The 14,962-nt window shown below is 41.4% G+C and overlaps 1 protein-coding gene across 9 annotated transcripts in view; it reads left to right on the forward strand.

Moving 5' to 3' along the window:
* RGS6 (regulator of G protein signaling 6) overlaps window positions 1-14,962 on the forward strand; it is a 275,094-nt gene that overhangs the window by 154,921 nt on the left and 105,211 nt on the right. For all 9 annotated transcript variants that reach the window (XR_005601920.1, XR_005601921.1, XM_019282554.3 and 6 more), the window contains one exon: window positions 11,040-11,139. Coding sequence is in view for 7 of the 9 variants with exons in the window: in XM_019282554.3 (XP_019138099.2) it covers window positions 11,040-11,139 (100 nt within the window). In the remaining 2 variants the exon portion in view is untranslated. The remainder of the gene's footprint in view (window positions 1-11,039; window positions 11,140-14,962) is intronic.

A 14,962-nucleotide genomic window follows, 5' to 3' on the forward strand; every position in this document is an offset into this window, starting at 1 on the left:
TAAAAATGTTAACAAATCCAGTACTGATGATCCTGTTACAAGAGTCATGTGCATTTTTAATTCATGCATTCTGCTGAGCGATCTGTGAGGTTTGGGTTTTTCATTCTAGCAATAGCTGCTATCAAAGTCAAGGACCAAAGCACTTGAGTGGCTCGGTTAAAGAACCTCTGTGAGTCCTGTGTTATGCAAACTTTCCTATCAGCCTAATTTAGCATATTTGGATAAATGAATTGCCAAATTAAGATAACCTTTGTCAGATAGTATCCAATCTGTTTCGATTAATGCTCAGATTTTAGTTTTATCTAGTATTTTTCATTTTACTGCTGCTCACTAACACATCAGAGAGTGAAGTAGACTACTTGAAAAATGTTTCTTCAATAATTGCTAACTGCCTAAAGGTTATCACCTTGCTGAGAAAATTGCATCTGTACTTTGCAGAGTGTTTAGCCATGGTGTGAGTGGACACTGCTTTTTATGGGGAACTCCTTCGCCAAGTTATTACAGAAAGTCTCACAGTGCTAAACACTTCAACATTGTCTCTTTGTGGGCTAAATCAAGGTGTTCAGTTTCCAACACTGGTAATCTTGTACATATTTGTATATAAACCAATCCTTTTTTTTTTTTTATAAATGCATTTAAAAGGCATTAAAAAGCAATATGAAGAAAATACATGGGTTTAGAAGTATCAAAAAAATTTAAATCTACATTCTTTCACTCTCCAATGAACAAATCTTTACAGAGCCTCTGTTTTCCCTCTGTTCTGAAATTCAAAATAAAATTGCATTTACTTTTGTAGTGGTATCTTTTCATTCTGGGTGGTGGAAACTTTGGTGGGTTTTTCTGTGTCCTTGCCTTTCTTGTTTTAAGTAATTTTTTTGTTTTAGTGTATAAAAACAATATTAGAAATTGCAACATGACACTGTCACAAGGAGAGGAAGAGAAACCAAATACAACCTTTTAATGTTGGTGTATAGGGTTTCTTGTCTTTCCTGTAATTTGTAAACTTCTCTGCTTTGCACCTTCAACAGCATTTGGGGGCAAGAGGGATGTAGCTAATCTTTATTGTGGTAGGGCACTTTGCAGTGCAAAGAATTAAATGATGCATGAAATGACTTGTCACGCTGTATTATGTGTCACAGTGTTACATACACAGAGGAATGCTTAAAAAGAAAGGTAGGAAAAAACTCCTGAAGCCCTACTTTGTTGTTATTTTCTTTAAAACATTTGGTTTGTTAGCATGTATATATATTTCTGCATAATTTATTTTAGCTAAGCCACAGAAGCCCTCAACTACCGAAATAGAAAGAAGAGATATGCTGGATAGTTTCCCTCATCAATTCATTAGGAAAGGTGATGGTGGAGATTTGGTGCCAGTGCTACAACTTCCCTGCAGGGAGCAACAAATCCCAGCTTTTCTGTCTCATGCCGGAAATAACTTGTGAACTATTTCCTGAATGGCTCCAAGTATCTTCACTACTGTGGGAGAAGTTAGGAACATCCTTATGAAGCTTTGCAAAAAGAATAAAAAATGATGGTACACCGCATTTCTTACTAAATAATAATATTCTCAAGTTTGTCCTACATAGCTTCATCTTGTTTTACCTGCAGTTGTTAGTGCTTTGATGAAGCTCAGATTGAATCAAGAAGTCCACAGTGTAAAAGTCTTGTCTTACGATTCATATGTCCTCCTTTTCACTACAGATACCTTTCTGCCCTTTCACGAGGATATGGACACAAGTCTCCCCTCAGCTCTGGGGCCTAAATCAAAGTGCAAATTCAGATCTTACCATTTTAAGCAGAAAATAGTCACTTTAAATTGGATTGGGTTTCTTTGTTTTCTTCCCCTGTATGCAGAATAAAGTCAGGAATGCAGCAGATAAATTTTTTCCCCCTTTCAACTACAGAGTTCTCTCCCTGTTAAAGATTTGTTAGTGGGGTAGAAAATCTACTTTGCATTTTAAAAGTGAGACCCAGAGAACAACACAGCCCTCCCTGAGTGTTTGAGGTGATACAATGACATTCCTTGCTCATCGTTGCTCAGATTTTTAAAGACAGCAGTAGCAATGCCAAAAATTTTGATTGAGCATCCATCAACTGCATCCCAACTTCTTATCTGCTTAATATTTATGCCTATGTATTTCATTTCAATAAATAATATATTTAATGAAATACTTCAGATCAGTTAGGTAGCAGTTGCTGCATTTTGTAGCAAAGGGGGAAAACACTCATGAGGAATAACTTGTCTTTCTACCTCTCCTCAGCATTGTTCAAAGTAATTTTTGCCAGGCCCAGGGATGGCCTTTTCCATCCTGTTGCATTGAAGGCTCACTGTCACATGCCAGTGGTGCTGGGAAGAAGGTGGCTGGATAGTCCCTTCCTCCCCTGCCTTGCATTGGAGCAGCTGGGCTGGGAGGTGGGCAGCTCTATGATTCCAGCTCCCGAGAAGGATGATGGGCCTTGGGAATATTGTCCCATTCCCAGCTTTGGAAGGTGTGAATGTGATTTCACTTGGGGTTGTGGATTTGGTTTGAAGTGATTTGGGTGCAGTCCTAACCAGCTCTTCACTTTATCAAGATTTGGGGAGCTGCAAGTTCCTGCATGGTAACAGATTAGTGACCCACCATTTTCTGGCATTTTTCTGTCTGGAAGTGCCTTGTATTTGATGCTCCAGAGGAAAGTGAACTTCCTCTTCAAGGACTGTGTTTATAGATCTTCGGTTCAGCATCACACAGGGAGAGAGGTGCTGCTTTCTCATGCCAGGTCAGGCACAGACCACAGTGTAATACTAAGATTCTTATGTGCTGCTTCTAAACTGGATTCAAAAACTGTCCTTGGATGATGTTACAAATTGGAGACTCCACCCAATGTTGCTGGAAGATTGAAGATTTCAGGACCTTTCTCAATTGTTTTAGAATAAAAAAACCTCAAGTTTCAGCATAGTTTTGTCCTGCACGAGAATGATTAGTTGATGGCCAGAACTCAAAGTGAAATTCAGGGTGTGGGAGCTAACCCCCAAAAGAAGCACTAGCAAAATCAAAGCTGTTAAACTAAACCCACTCACTTTTGAAATGTCCCAATTTGAGTGGTTTGTGCAGGGTTATTTTAGATGGCAGCAGGGTCACAGATTGGCTTTTGAGCATTCCTGAGGTTTGGTTAATGGCCTTATGCCTGCAGTGGGACCAACAAGGGGCCTGAATGTTTGTGTGTGCATGGGAGCAGGTGTGTGAGGGAGCTCTGCCAGGTCATGTACAGCGTTCAGCCCTTCTGCAGCAGTCCCCATGTGGGCTGTGGTAGCATGTCTGCTCCGCTCCTCATTTGTCACCGTATGAGCAGTCTGGAGACCTGCGGAGTTTTGCATTCAGGGCAGTGATGCAACAGAAGAGAAAATCTCTGCTGTTTCCATGGCAACTTGTGCGTCGGACCCTGGCTGGAGCGAGGCAGCAGGATGCTGTCAGTCCCTGCAGTCAGTGACTTCAGTAAACCACATCAAAGGAAAGCACCTACTCCTATGCTCCCCCAAACATTTCTTGTTATTAGTATATGGGGACTATGGTGATTATATTACCAGAAGTGCAGCTCTAGATTTCCTGTTATAACTTTACTTCTTCATATTTCAACCCATGCTGCTGCTTTGTTTTGATTCAGTCTTCTTTCCACAGATAGTCATTGCAGAGCACTTCAGGATTATCCATTCAACTCTTGCTGAGGATGGCATGGTCAGATGCAGTTAGTACTAGGTGACTGGTGACCTGTGAAAAATGATCTGGGAAGCTCTATTCTGTCACTAGCTAGCAGATACCAGCAGCCCAAATGGTGCCAGCACCAATGCCTTCCCTTAGCAGCACTGTTAAAAGAACACAGGCACTAACTTCTTCCTTTTCTTCCCCAAAGTGGTGGTTCCTCCAATTCAGATCACACGCTGAGAAACAGTGTGTAGATCATTCCATCCTACAGGTTTCCTGGCTGAAATGATCTTTGAATTTATGTGTTTTTCTGTGCATAGATTTGCATATTTCGTAAGTTACACAAAAGCCACATCTAGTCAATAAATACTGTGTGGCAGAGGTGGTTTTTTTTGTTTGTTTGTTTTGTTGTTTTTTGTTTTTTTGTTTTTTTATACAAAAGTGTGACTTTTGTAACACCTCTGTTGTAATTCTGTGGCTGCTTGGTTTCCATTGGAGTTTTATTTAAAATTCATATTGTCTTTTCATTGGATAATTATGATACTTTCCTACAATTTTAAAAAGCTTAACACTTCTGCTTATGGAACAAAGTAAATATCTGGTCTATTTTGGAGCTAGCCTTAGAAGGTTTTAATTAGAGCAGTTGTTCTTTAAATGGTGTAAGATCTCTCAAGCTGATTATATGCATATATGTGGCATCTTTGCCATAAAGGTAGAAAGCATGTGGGAGAAATGCAGCACTGTTCACAAGATACTTCTGTTATGATGCATAGTGGAACAGAGTCCCAAGCATTTGCTGCTGTAATTACAGTAGCACAATCAATAAGCAAGAGTTTACTTTTTATTTTTACACAGCTTTCTAACATGCCAAAATAGCTTTCTCTTTTAAGCAATTATAGCTCATGTAGAATTTGATCTCATCGGGAGTTGTCTGTCAAAATGTTTTTAATGAAAAATTGAGTTTGCATAACACTTGACACATTGATGTCTTTTGCTTCTCACTGTTGACACTGATGGGCTAAAAAGCTCGATTTTTGGGGAGGGAGAAAATTGCATTAGTTCAGCTCATTTGGAGAATCTCTGTTTGCTGAATTAATTTGCTATGCTTTGTTTTTCTGCTGAATATTAAACCCTGTTTTCCAACTGTGCATATAGTGCCTGAGGGGAGTAGCTCCAGCTCTCATTTTCCATGACTACGTTTTCTTGTAACACAGCCCAGGCCTGAGCTGGGGGCGCCATGCAGAGCTGACACTGTGGGCTGTGTTAGGGAGGCACGGTCTGCTCAAAAAACTGCTGCCTGGTACTTTTCAGACTCTGGTGTTGCACCTCAGCAGCTCAGTAAGCGTCACAGTTTTTCCCTAAGGTTTGTTTTGTATAATCCAATTGATGTGGTGAAACCTGTCCTTCGATGTGATGACTTGTGAGTAGATGCTCACTTTTGTGAAGCTCTAGCTGGATTAGCAGCAGCGTACAATTAATCAGGACAAATGCCTTGGTGGTTGTTCTTCACTGGTACCCTCCTACTCACAGCAGAGATATATAAATGCTAAAGCATGTTACCAGTTCCGAGGTAACATTATTAACTCTGTTTCACCATCCCATTCTGAAGATCACAGTTATTTTCTTTCCTCCCTGAAACACACTCCCAATTAAGTGAGATATGTGGCATACTCTGCCTGTATCTGAAATAAGCTCTGAAATTTTAAAAAGAGGCAGAGACATCTCCCTCAGGAAGAGCAGAAGTTCCAGCAGTGGCCTGACTTCAGCCGTCGCTGGGTGTTGGTCAGGTGGGAAGCAGCCAAACGGCCCTGCCAGCTGATGCATCCGTGCTCTGCTGCCACTTGGTTTTGCTGGGATTGTGAAAGGTTCTCAGAGATGGGGAATGTATCTTTTGTAGCTGTGTGGCATCTGCTATCCAAGACATTCCTACTCCTTCTTAGACATCTTTGAACTAAATCTCAGCACCCCTGTGTAGTTTGGTATTATCTCTGTTACGCAGGAGAGGAGACTTGGACAGAAGCAGATGATGCTGATTGCTGAAGGCCACACCACAATTCTCTGGCAGAGCTGCTCTGCCAGTTTCCATCATTGCCTCAGAGGCAAGGTTGTCCTTTCTCCCTTGAGGGTGCCAAAGGGAGCTGTATAGCCCTTATTTTTCAGCCTTTTCTTCTTATTTTTTGAGCAGAGTGAAATTGACTGGACCAGTGAAGCAAGCTGGCTTCAGGCATCTTGTCAAATTAACTTTCCTTGTTTGTGCATGTGTGGGCTGCATGGCAGGAGTCAGCAGGTGGAGAATGCACTGGCATGCTGATAGTGTCAGAGACACTTAGGGGAGTAAGACTTGGCACTGTGAGGAAGTGTCTCTTTTAAACTTATACTTCAGTGAAAAGATCAAATGTGCTTGTAATTATTGCCATCATGCTAGCTGATAACAGCCTGATCCTTTGCTCCATGTACCATCGAGCTCCCCCAGTATGCATGAGAGCTGTTGTTGGCCAGGTCAGAGAGGATGTTTGCAACTGCACAGTGTTCTCTCTAACCCTGTATGTTTAGTGTTGGCACTGATGAGTAATGCTTGGAGATTCTCCAGCCACAGGTTAGCTGGTGACAGGAGGCCCCAAGGGTAAGGTGGCTGCTGTGAGTAATCAGACAGGCACCTGGTACATCCTGAAATATTCACAAATAGGCAGCAGGAGCTTTCCTGCAGGGTCCAAGGGAATATGTACATCTAACTCAGATGCTAGAATTTGAAAAGGGCACTGTTTTCCTCACTAGCTCACAAAGTAAAATGGCAAAATGGGACCGTGAGGGCCTCTGACATCATTATGTGGTCATCACTCAGTCTCATTGAACATGTTCAGCCAGGGAGCTCCATTAGCTGCTGGTGGTGTTTGGCTGTGGGAGGTGGGAACTGGTAGCTTTTCTTTTCCATGTGTAACTTGTCCTTCTCTCAGTATGTCACCTTCAAGGTCAACCTTGACCAGGGCTCAGTGAGGCTGTGTGTGCTAACTTGAAGCAGAACCTTGCTTTACCTTGGTGCTGGAAGAAAGAAAAGCTACTGCGAAGTTAAGAGTCATTTTCCCTCTTATAATGGTAATGGGATGTTAGGTGACACTGACCCAGAGTTGCCAGGCTGTGGTTGTTACATTTGTTGTTGTATTATGTCACTTAGTTATTCTAATGCATCAACAAATGCAATCTTTTGTTCTCTCCTGCCCCAGAAAAAGGACTTCTCATCTTCCAGTGATAGACATCTTGGCTCTGACAGAAATTCAAGGTCTTCTACTTTGCGCCTTCAGCCTCCTTAGGCCAGCAAAAGTGCTGATAGTGGAAAAGAAGGTCTAATGAATGCTAGCAATATATGCATTGAATTCCCAGCACATTCTGTGTAACAGAATATATTGGTAGCCTCTCATAAGCTACCTGCAGTAGTTTATGTCTCCACTAATGTGTTCCTGAAGCCAGAAGCCCTTTTCAATGCATCGAGAGTGGGATAATGAGGAATAAAAAACATTCTGGACAAATGTGAGGAGCAGAGATGTCAGCAACCAGTCAGGAGGAAAAGCAGATCTAGTTTGTTAGGCATACATTACAGTGTGTAGCTAACGGTGACAGCAGATACATGAATTCCTCTGGCTTTCTTGTGAAGATACTGACCCAGAATCCACTTGGAGAGAAGAATGACAGTTCCCTTTACAAAATCAGACTAGATTGAAATAGCAGTGACCCCCATCATAGAAAAAAAACCCAAAAAGCATTGCCCATTCTTACCACGACTTTTGTTGGGCAGAATTTAGTTCACTGAAGCTTGCTCATTTAGGAGAGATAAATGAAGAATGCTTTGTTGCACTTGTTTCTGCCTCCTAGCCTGATGAAATGAGCTGTCCAAGGACTCTCATTCCCTGTCTGCCAGAGAGGGAAGCCTAAGGGGTATTTAATGACATGCAGAAGCTGAAGAGAGAATCATTAGCACTCAAGTGTCTAGGTAACTCTCTTAAAAGTTAAGATTAAAAGCTTTCATGAAAGTGACCTTCACACTTCATGTTCCCTCTTTGCTTTTCTCTATGCTTGAAGCTCTAATGATCACTTTTTTTCTGCTTTGTCACTCTATCTCTTGTTTGTGAAACATTTCCATAGCTCAGCAGGAATTTGGATCCAGGGTGGTAATATCTGCAAGTGTTGGGTGGGTGCAAAACAAAGGATCTACAAAAGGTCAGATCTTCTCTTTGTAGCGAACTGAACAAAAACTGAAAACAGGTTGCTAGATACAGGTTTTTAATATTTTAATTAAAACTTGATTGTAACTTTAATAAAGGATTAAATGATTGTCAAATGTTTTTTTGAGTATGCCATGCTGTCCTCTTCAAGCAGTGCAGAAATTTGCTGGAGAGCACAAGAAAAGCGTGTTGGGAATGGAAAGAGTGTGTACAACCAGGGTCTTGTAATCCTGTGGGCTCTTGGGCAGCAGACTGAAAATTCTGGGCATGCTGTAGGAGGATGACATGTGTAGTCATGTCTGGATCAGATGAGAGAGAGGAAAGAACGGAGGTGTGGTATTTGAGTAGAAAGGAAAGGAGAAAAGAAACATCCAACAACTAGAAATAAGGAGAGCAGTAAGTGCCCCTAGTGTAGTCAGGCTAGAAGGCAAGAGTAAGAAGGAGCCTTTTGGGAAGGAGTTCTCTCTAGGGTAGCTTTGTTTATTTTTTATTTAAAAATGTAGTAGGTATTTGTAATTGTAGCTGAAACTGAAATTAATGACCCCATTTGAGACACCAGTGCCTGCCTGATTGCTTGAAATGTGGAATAGTTTACATAAAAATAATATGTCTTTCTTTTAAGCTAATTAAAGTTTTATTTTGCTTGAAATTGAACTTGGAGTGTTAATGGAATAAATCATGCTGGTGTTCCTCTAGCTTATAGTGAGCAAAAGAGTAAAAAGTTAATTTTCCTGCATTGAATTAATTATTTTATCTCATTTTTCATTCTGAACTTTTCATTCAAATAAAAAAAGAGAAAACAACAGTTTTACCAAACATTATTCTCATGATTCTTGAAGCCTCTAAGTGTTCCTTGGAGACATAGGGTACTCATAACACATTTCAAAGTAGCTTCCTCCTAATATGCATGGAAAAATCTTTCTCTGATGTCAGCTGCAAGTACATACAGATGAAGACACATAAGTAGTTGGTAACACAGAGGGTTTTTCATTGCCTTGCGGAAGCAGTTCCTAGTCTGGCTGACCTTCTTGGATGAAGTTTAAGACTAAGAATGGAGTCAGGCTCTTTTCAATGGTGCCAAGCAATAGGGTAAGAGGCAATAGGCAGAAACTGATGCATAGGAAGTTCCACCTGAACACGAGGAAAAGTTTTTTACTGTGTGGGTGGCTGAGGACTGGAACAGATTGCCCGGAGAGGCTGACCTGTGTCCCTCACCAGAGATACTCAAGAACCATCTAAATGCTATCCTGCGCCATGTGCTCTAGGATGACTCTGGTTGAGCAGGGAGGTTGGACCAGATCACCCACTGTGGTCCCCTTCAGCCTGACCCATTCTGAGATTTTGTGGCTCTTGGTCCACCCTTCACAGGTGACTGAGCTGCCCTGTCACCCGATAGGTCTGATGTTGGAGCACTGTAGCCTTGTAGGTCTGGGTTGCTAACAACTCTGATAACAAGTGATGCTGTCAGGCTCCTCTCAACAAAATGAAATGCTTTTTGTCCACTCTTTAGTGGAGCAGTTACTTTTCCAGATACCCTCCGGGTATCAGAGATGAGCAGTTACTTCTCCAGATATCCTCAGACTGGGAAAAAGCCCAATGCTTTGATCAGCAAACTCTGCATGAGGCTCTGGCAAAGGAGAAAAGGAGTATTAATTTTCATAGTGATTCGTTTGAGGGAAAGTATCATTATTTTATCACAAGTTAACTGTGTAAGTACCCAAAGCTCATGTAATATATTGAATATGTCCGGATATTTTCATCTTTGTGACTTCATTCCCACTGAGAATTTGTTCACGATGTGTTAAATTAAAAGTAATATATAAACAAGGTGTGAACAGTTCAGTTAAGTGGTAACCTGAGGTTAAAAACACAGTGATCAAATTCAGTGCCTGAAGTTGGCTGGGAGATTGTCTTACCACCTCGGGAAGACTTGAAATTAAACTTGTTTTGAAATGTAGGTGTTAAATCTGTGAAAAAAACTCACTTGCATATGTAAATGAAGTGGCTTCCCAGAGATGGAGAGAGCATGTTGAGCTCTTAGGCTGTGCCTGTAGGAGAGAGAGGGGCTGTGCTCCCATGGTGTAACCTCTCTGCTGTGGCTCTGTTCTGTAGCATCTGTGAGCAGGAAATCTTTAGGTAAAATCAGAGCTGTGCTCCCTGTCTGGCTGCCCTTGGCCACCTGTCAACAACAGTGGGTGGGGCTGTGCTGTTGACTGCTTGAGCTAACAGAGACAACAGCTTTGGGCCTATTTTTGTTGGGCTTCTGAGTCCTTATTAGCTTGAAGAGAATTTTTGGAGATACTGAATTTCTGCACTGTGTTTATGTTCAGCTTTTTGTTCTCCCTGGCATTGCCTTTGAGTAAATGCATGGGGAGTAGCCTTAAAAGAAGCAAAAATCCCTTCCCATTTCAGAGTAAGCAGGAGGAGGGTTAAGCTCGTTCCCCCAGTAACTGGATCCTCTGATTGCCATGGCTTTTGAAGATGATCATGTTTTTTTCTGTATGTGGTGGGTTATGTGTGTGCCTGGGAACTAAAAGGTAGCTTGGCTGTGGAAATCCAACAAGTTCTTCTCTACAATCATTTTGCTTTTGGTTATTTACTTTGTATGCTGACCATGGGCATGTACCATCCTAGCAAACAAAACGAGGCAGGGGAAGTCCTCCTGCAGCTGTTCCATCTTCCAATCTTCTCAAGCCATAAGCAGTTGGTGACTGTCTGGGACTCTTTGGAAAATGAAAGCTCTCCTAAGGTTATAGTATTGAGGATTCAAACAAACGTGGGAGCAGAGGGGAAAGTGGATTGGATGTGAACCTCCTTAAACTGGTTGAAGTGCAACCCAGTTCATCTGTGGAGCAAACAGCACCTTTCTATCACCACTGGTCAGCAAAAGAAGTGCAGTTGCAGTTGGATTGTCAGTATCTGACCACTGCCTTCAAAGCTAGTCTATGTTGTCTCATGGTTTCTGATCTCAGGGTTTGAATTTGGGCAGGTAGCTGTGTCTCTACCTGTGTTTGTGCAGTAATACACAATGGTGTATTTGAAGCCCATTCTACCAGCAGGGCTCCAAAGCACTCATGGTATATAAGCGTTAAAGTCACCATATTGCATAAACCACCAAGTCTTCCCTTTCTTTTGACAGATTGAAGACATCGTTACAAGAATGCAGGATGACAAAACAGGTGGAGTTCCCATCCGCACTGTCAAGAGCTTTCTGTCCAAAATCCCCAGTGTCGTCACCGGTAAGAACCCCAGCTGGCAGAGAAGAGAATGTGAGCTGGTACTTGCTGGCTCTAAACAAACATATTAAAGCCACAGAAAAGAAGGAATGTGAGGAAAAAATGCCCCCCTCTGCTTAATTTTTCTATATGTCATTCTGTTACAGGCTGAAGTATTGAACAAAGGTGCCTTAGTTCTGTTTAGTAAACAAGCATTTATATTTCTTTGGAGTGAGTTATTAAAAAGTGTTATGTAGTTTTTGCGGCTATCAGAGTATGGCCAGTAAGTGTCATTCCCTATGACAGGGGAAGGACAATCTTAGAGAAGAGGTCAGGAAAGAAAGTTGAAATTGTTTCCTCACTCATACCCGGATTCTCTTACTGGACTTTGATCACAGGTAGAGGAATAAGAAATACCTTCTATGCATGTGTGCTGCTTTGATAAAGCTCTATATACAAAAGTGTGGATGGTGCAGAAATGGGGAGTCAGAGTACAAAACCATTCCTCCATGTATTTCCAGACAGAGTATCTTCCAGTACAATGAAGATCTGTGCCATTGATAGGTGATGAGTTTATTCAGGGTGATGTAAATTGTATGGAGGCATTGTACTTGGGTTTCTGGTACCTGTTTTCACTGACTCAATTGTAGTATTGACTACAGTGTTACAAAACTACTATTTCCCCTCTCTCCACCAGAAGACTGTTGTCCAGTGTGAGATATCCAGCTACTCCTGAGATTTACAATGCTGTGTATCTTTGTAAAACAAATACAGTTTTCTGTTTTGCAGAGTCTCTTTCCAAATCAGACCAGATACATACACTGTCTGTTTAGAGAAGTTTCCCCTCCTGTTCTGAAAAATGAAGGGCATCATTCTCTGTGACTGTGAGTTCGCTGCAGTAAAATTCAAATGGTCACAAAAAATGCAAAAGTTGCGTTGTTCCATATAGACAGCACCAAAAACTGAGAGAAGATGGGCGATTCAAAGGGACTTTTCTTGTTCTTGGGATTTTTATCCTTTTGTAATGTAATGGGGAAATACCTCTTGTCAACAGGGATGGTGGCAGTGCAGCTGCTGCCAAGCCATTGCAGAGGGGTGTATGTGAGCTGAAGGACTTAAAAATTTTTTTGCTGTAAAAATGGTTGGATTGAACGGAGTTTAAAGTTGTTTTGATTAATTCAAGAGTGTGTTTTGATTTCCTTGTAAGTCCAGCTTAAGCTATGGGAATGGAATACAAATCTACACGGTTCTTGGGGATAATCAGTGAATATGGAAATTGGACTGACGTTTATACTTAAATGCATCTCAGTGTCAATTTCTTTTTATTGAGCAACAGGCTCTTCTGATTGAAATTGATTTCAGGGTGGTGACTCTCTAACTGGCAGTTGCACAGTTAGGGTTTTACAGTGGAAAAGAAACATGGCTCTAAAAGGAGATGTGAAAATTGTGTTACTAAATTCCAGGTTATGGCTGGATCAAGTATGAACTAAGTGTTCCTGAAGGTTCCTGGGGAAAATAATCATTTATCTGATTTGAAAACCCATTCCATAAGCTCAAGTCTGCAATACACAGACTTGATGTCTTAAGATTGACTCAGCTAAAAGAGGTTTCTGATATTCCAGTTAAAATTCATAGCATTATAAAGGTAATTGATCTAATCACCAAGCCACCACGTGTTATTCAGAAGGAAACAGGAGGCCTCACAGCATTTTTAAACCATGGTTAGCAGCTCTCTGGTGTGATGAAAACTGCTCCCTTGCACTCAGTTTTGGAACAGCAGTTGCGATTGCATCATCTTGAAATGGCTAGTTTTCACAACACAAAGAATTGTGTAAAGATGAAGATAAAATAAGAACAAAACCTCTCTTCAAAGCCCATAGAAATTCTCAGATTTGGAGGGGAACAAGCTCAGTACCATTCCCTCCAGGTTATTTTAAGGCAGCTCCCTTGTGACACATGGACAGTGCATGAAGCCTCTGAGTTTGAAAAGTATGGGAAAGTAACAGCCCAGTGGAGAGCCCAAAGTTTTCACCATTTGTTATTTGTCTTTTCAGATGCGTAGAGGTGCCTATTTGTAGACCAAAACCAAAAGAAATGTATAAATGTTATCAGTGACTGTGATCGATTGGTGAAGAGACAGGAGCACCTACATTTGTATGGAAGCTGAGGACATGAGGTTTGTTCAGTCTGGGGAAGGAAAAGCTGTAGGGAATGAGAGAAGACAGGGTCAGATCCTTTCTCAGGAGTGCATGGTAAAAGTACCAAAGACAATGTACACAAGTTGCAGGGAAAGAAATCCCAACTATATTTGGATATAGGAAGAAAATTGTTCATGGTCAGAGCAGCTGAGCATGGGCCCAGTGTCCTGGAGAAGCTGTGGAACCAGTGGTTTGCAGCTGTTCAGAAACCCCTGGGCCTGGCTGAACTGAGCAGTCTGACCTAACTGTGCATTTAGCCTTGCTTTGCATGAAGGTTGGGCTAGGCAACCTTCAGAGGATCCTTCCAACCTGAATTACTCTTACGGTCATTGGACACTCAGTTTTAGTGCTTGTCTAATTCCACACAATGTCATGAACACAGGAGAAGAACTTGTATTTTCAAAAACTTTGTACTTCCTCTTGGGAAGAGCTCAATTCTAGACCATGGCATTCTCACACAGTTTTTATTTCTACCTGAAAAATGGAACAGCAACTCTGAGATGTGATTTACTTGGCAGGCTCACAGTGACTGTGATTAACAGGAATGTATTTTTGCTTGACACTTCTATTGTAATTGCTTTTCACAGGAGAAATATAAAATCTTAAAGGAAAATAAATATTACAGGAGTGCCTTGATGCTCCAAACTGGCAGCTCTGTTTATAGTACAGTGAAGTGGGTGTTTGATTTAAAGTTTGAATACCAGGGAAAGAGCTGCTCATCTCTGTTTTGCTTTCATCTGTCCTGATGCCTTAGGTATGAATGAGGTATTGGGTAACACAAGGAGAAGGAGCCTTAGGGAGTTATCAATAATGGCCCTTTCTTGACAACAGAAATCTGGGAAAAAGGATGAAAAACTTTTTTTGAATGTATGATGAGTCTGTGTGGGGTTGCTGTGCCAAAGACACATTTCAATCTGCATTGGAAGTAAACTTGTGTATCCCCTTCCCAGTCTTTTGACTCGAAGTAGGTCAGTCAAAGGAGCACACATCACACTCTTGTCTTCTTGGTTAAGTCTTCACTTTTACAGGCAAGCCATAGAGAGTGAAAGTAGGATGGGACCAGTCTGTGTGGCACCTGTGTGCGTGTGACAGACGTTGTCCAACGTTCAGAGTATGGAATGAAAAAATGCCTGAGGGCAGGGTTTGAGTAGTGCTGTGATCCGTGCCCAGAATGGGTTGTCAGCCAGTGCACATGATGGCAGTTGCTGCAATAAATGGAGTTGCACATTTGTCTTCTGGTGAGAAAGTTTTCTCAGTAAAGATTTTGTTTCTGTAAATGAATTGTTAATTCTATTTTCCCAGTCATCAGACTCTTGTAGGAACATTTCATTATACTAACCAGCAACAAAACTGGCTTTCTCATCTTTTTTTTGATTTTCATATAATTGCATCTTAAAACTAACCTCATTTTTGGTAGGAGGACCAAACACATACAAATTTTCCTCCCACTGGTTCAGACTTGGTCTTATACAACATTGCCAAAACAAGTCAGAAAGAAGTCAGCACTGCAACAGCTGAGCTTTCCAGTACAAAAAGCCTCCTTCATGCTTCCCAATTTGCCCCACATTCCCAACCTCACTGTAGTGTCTCCTGGGTTTTTTGTACTGGCTGATCCTGTGTACCAGCATCTTTGCTACCGTAATCCAAGG

This window comes from Corvus cornix, chromosome 5 (assembly GCF_000738735.6).
Source record: "Corvus cornix cornix isolate S_Up_H32 chromosome 5, ASM73873v5, whole genome shotgun sequence".
NCBI classification, from domain to species: Eukaryota; Metazoa; Chordata; class Aves; order Passeriformes; family Corvidae; genus Corvus; species Corvus cornix.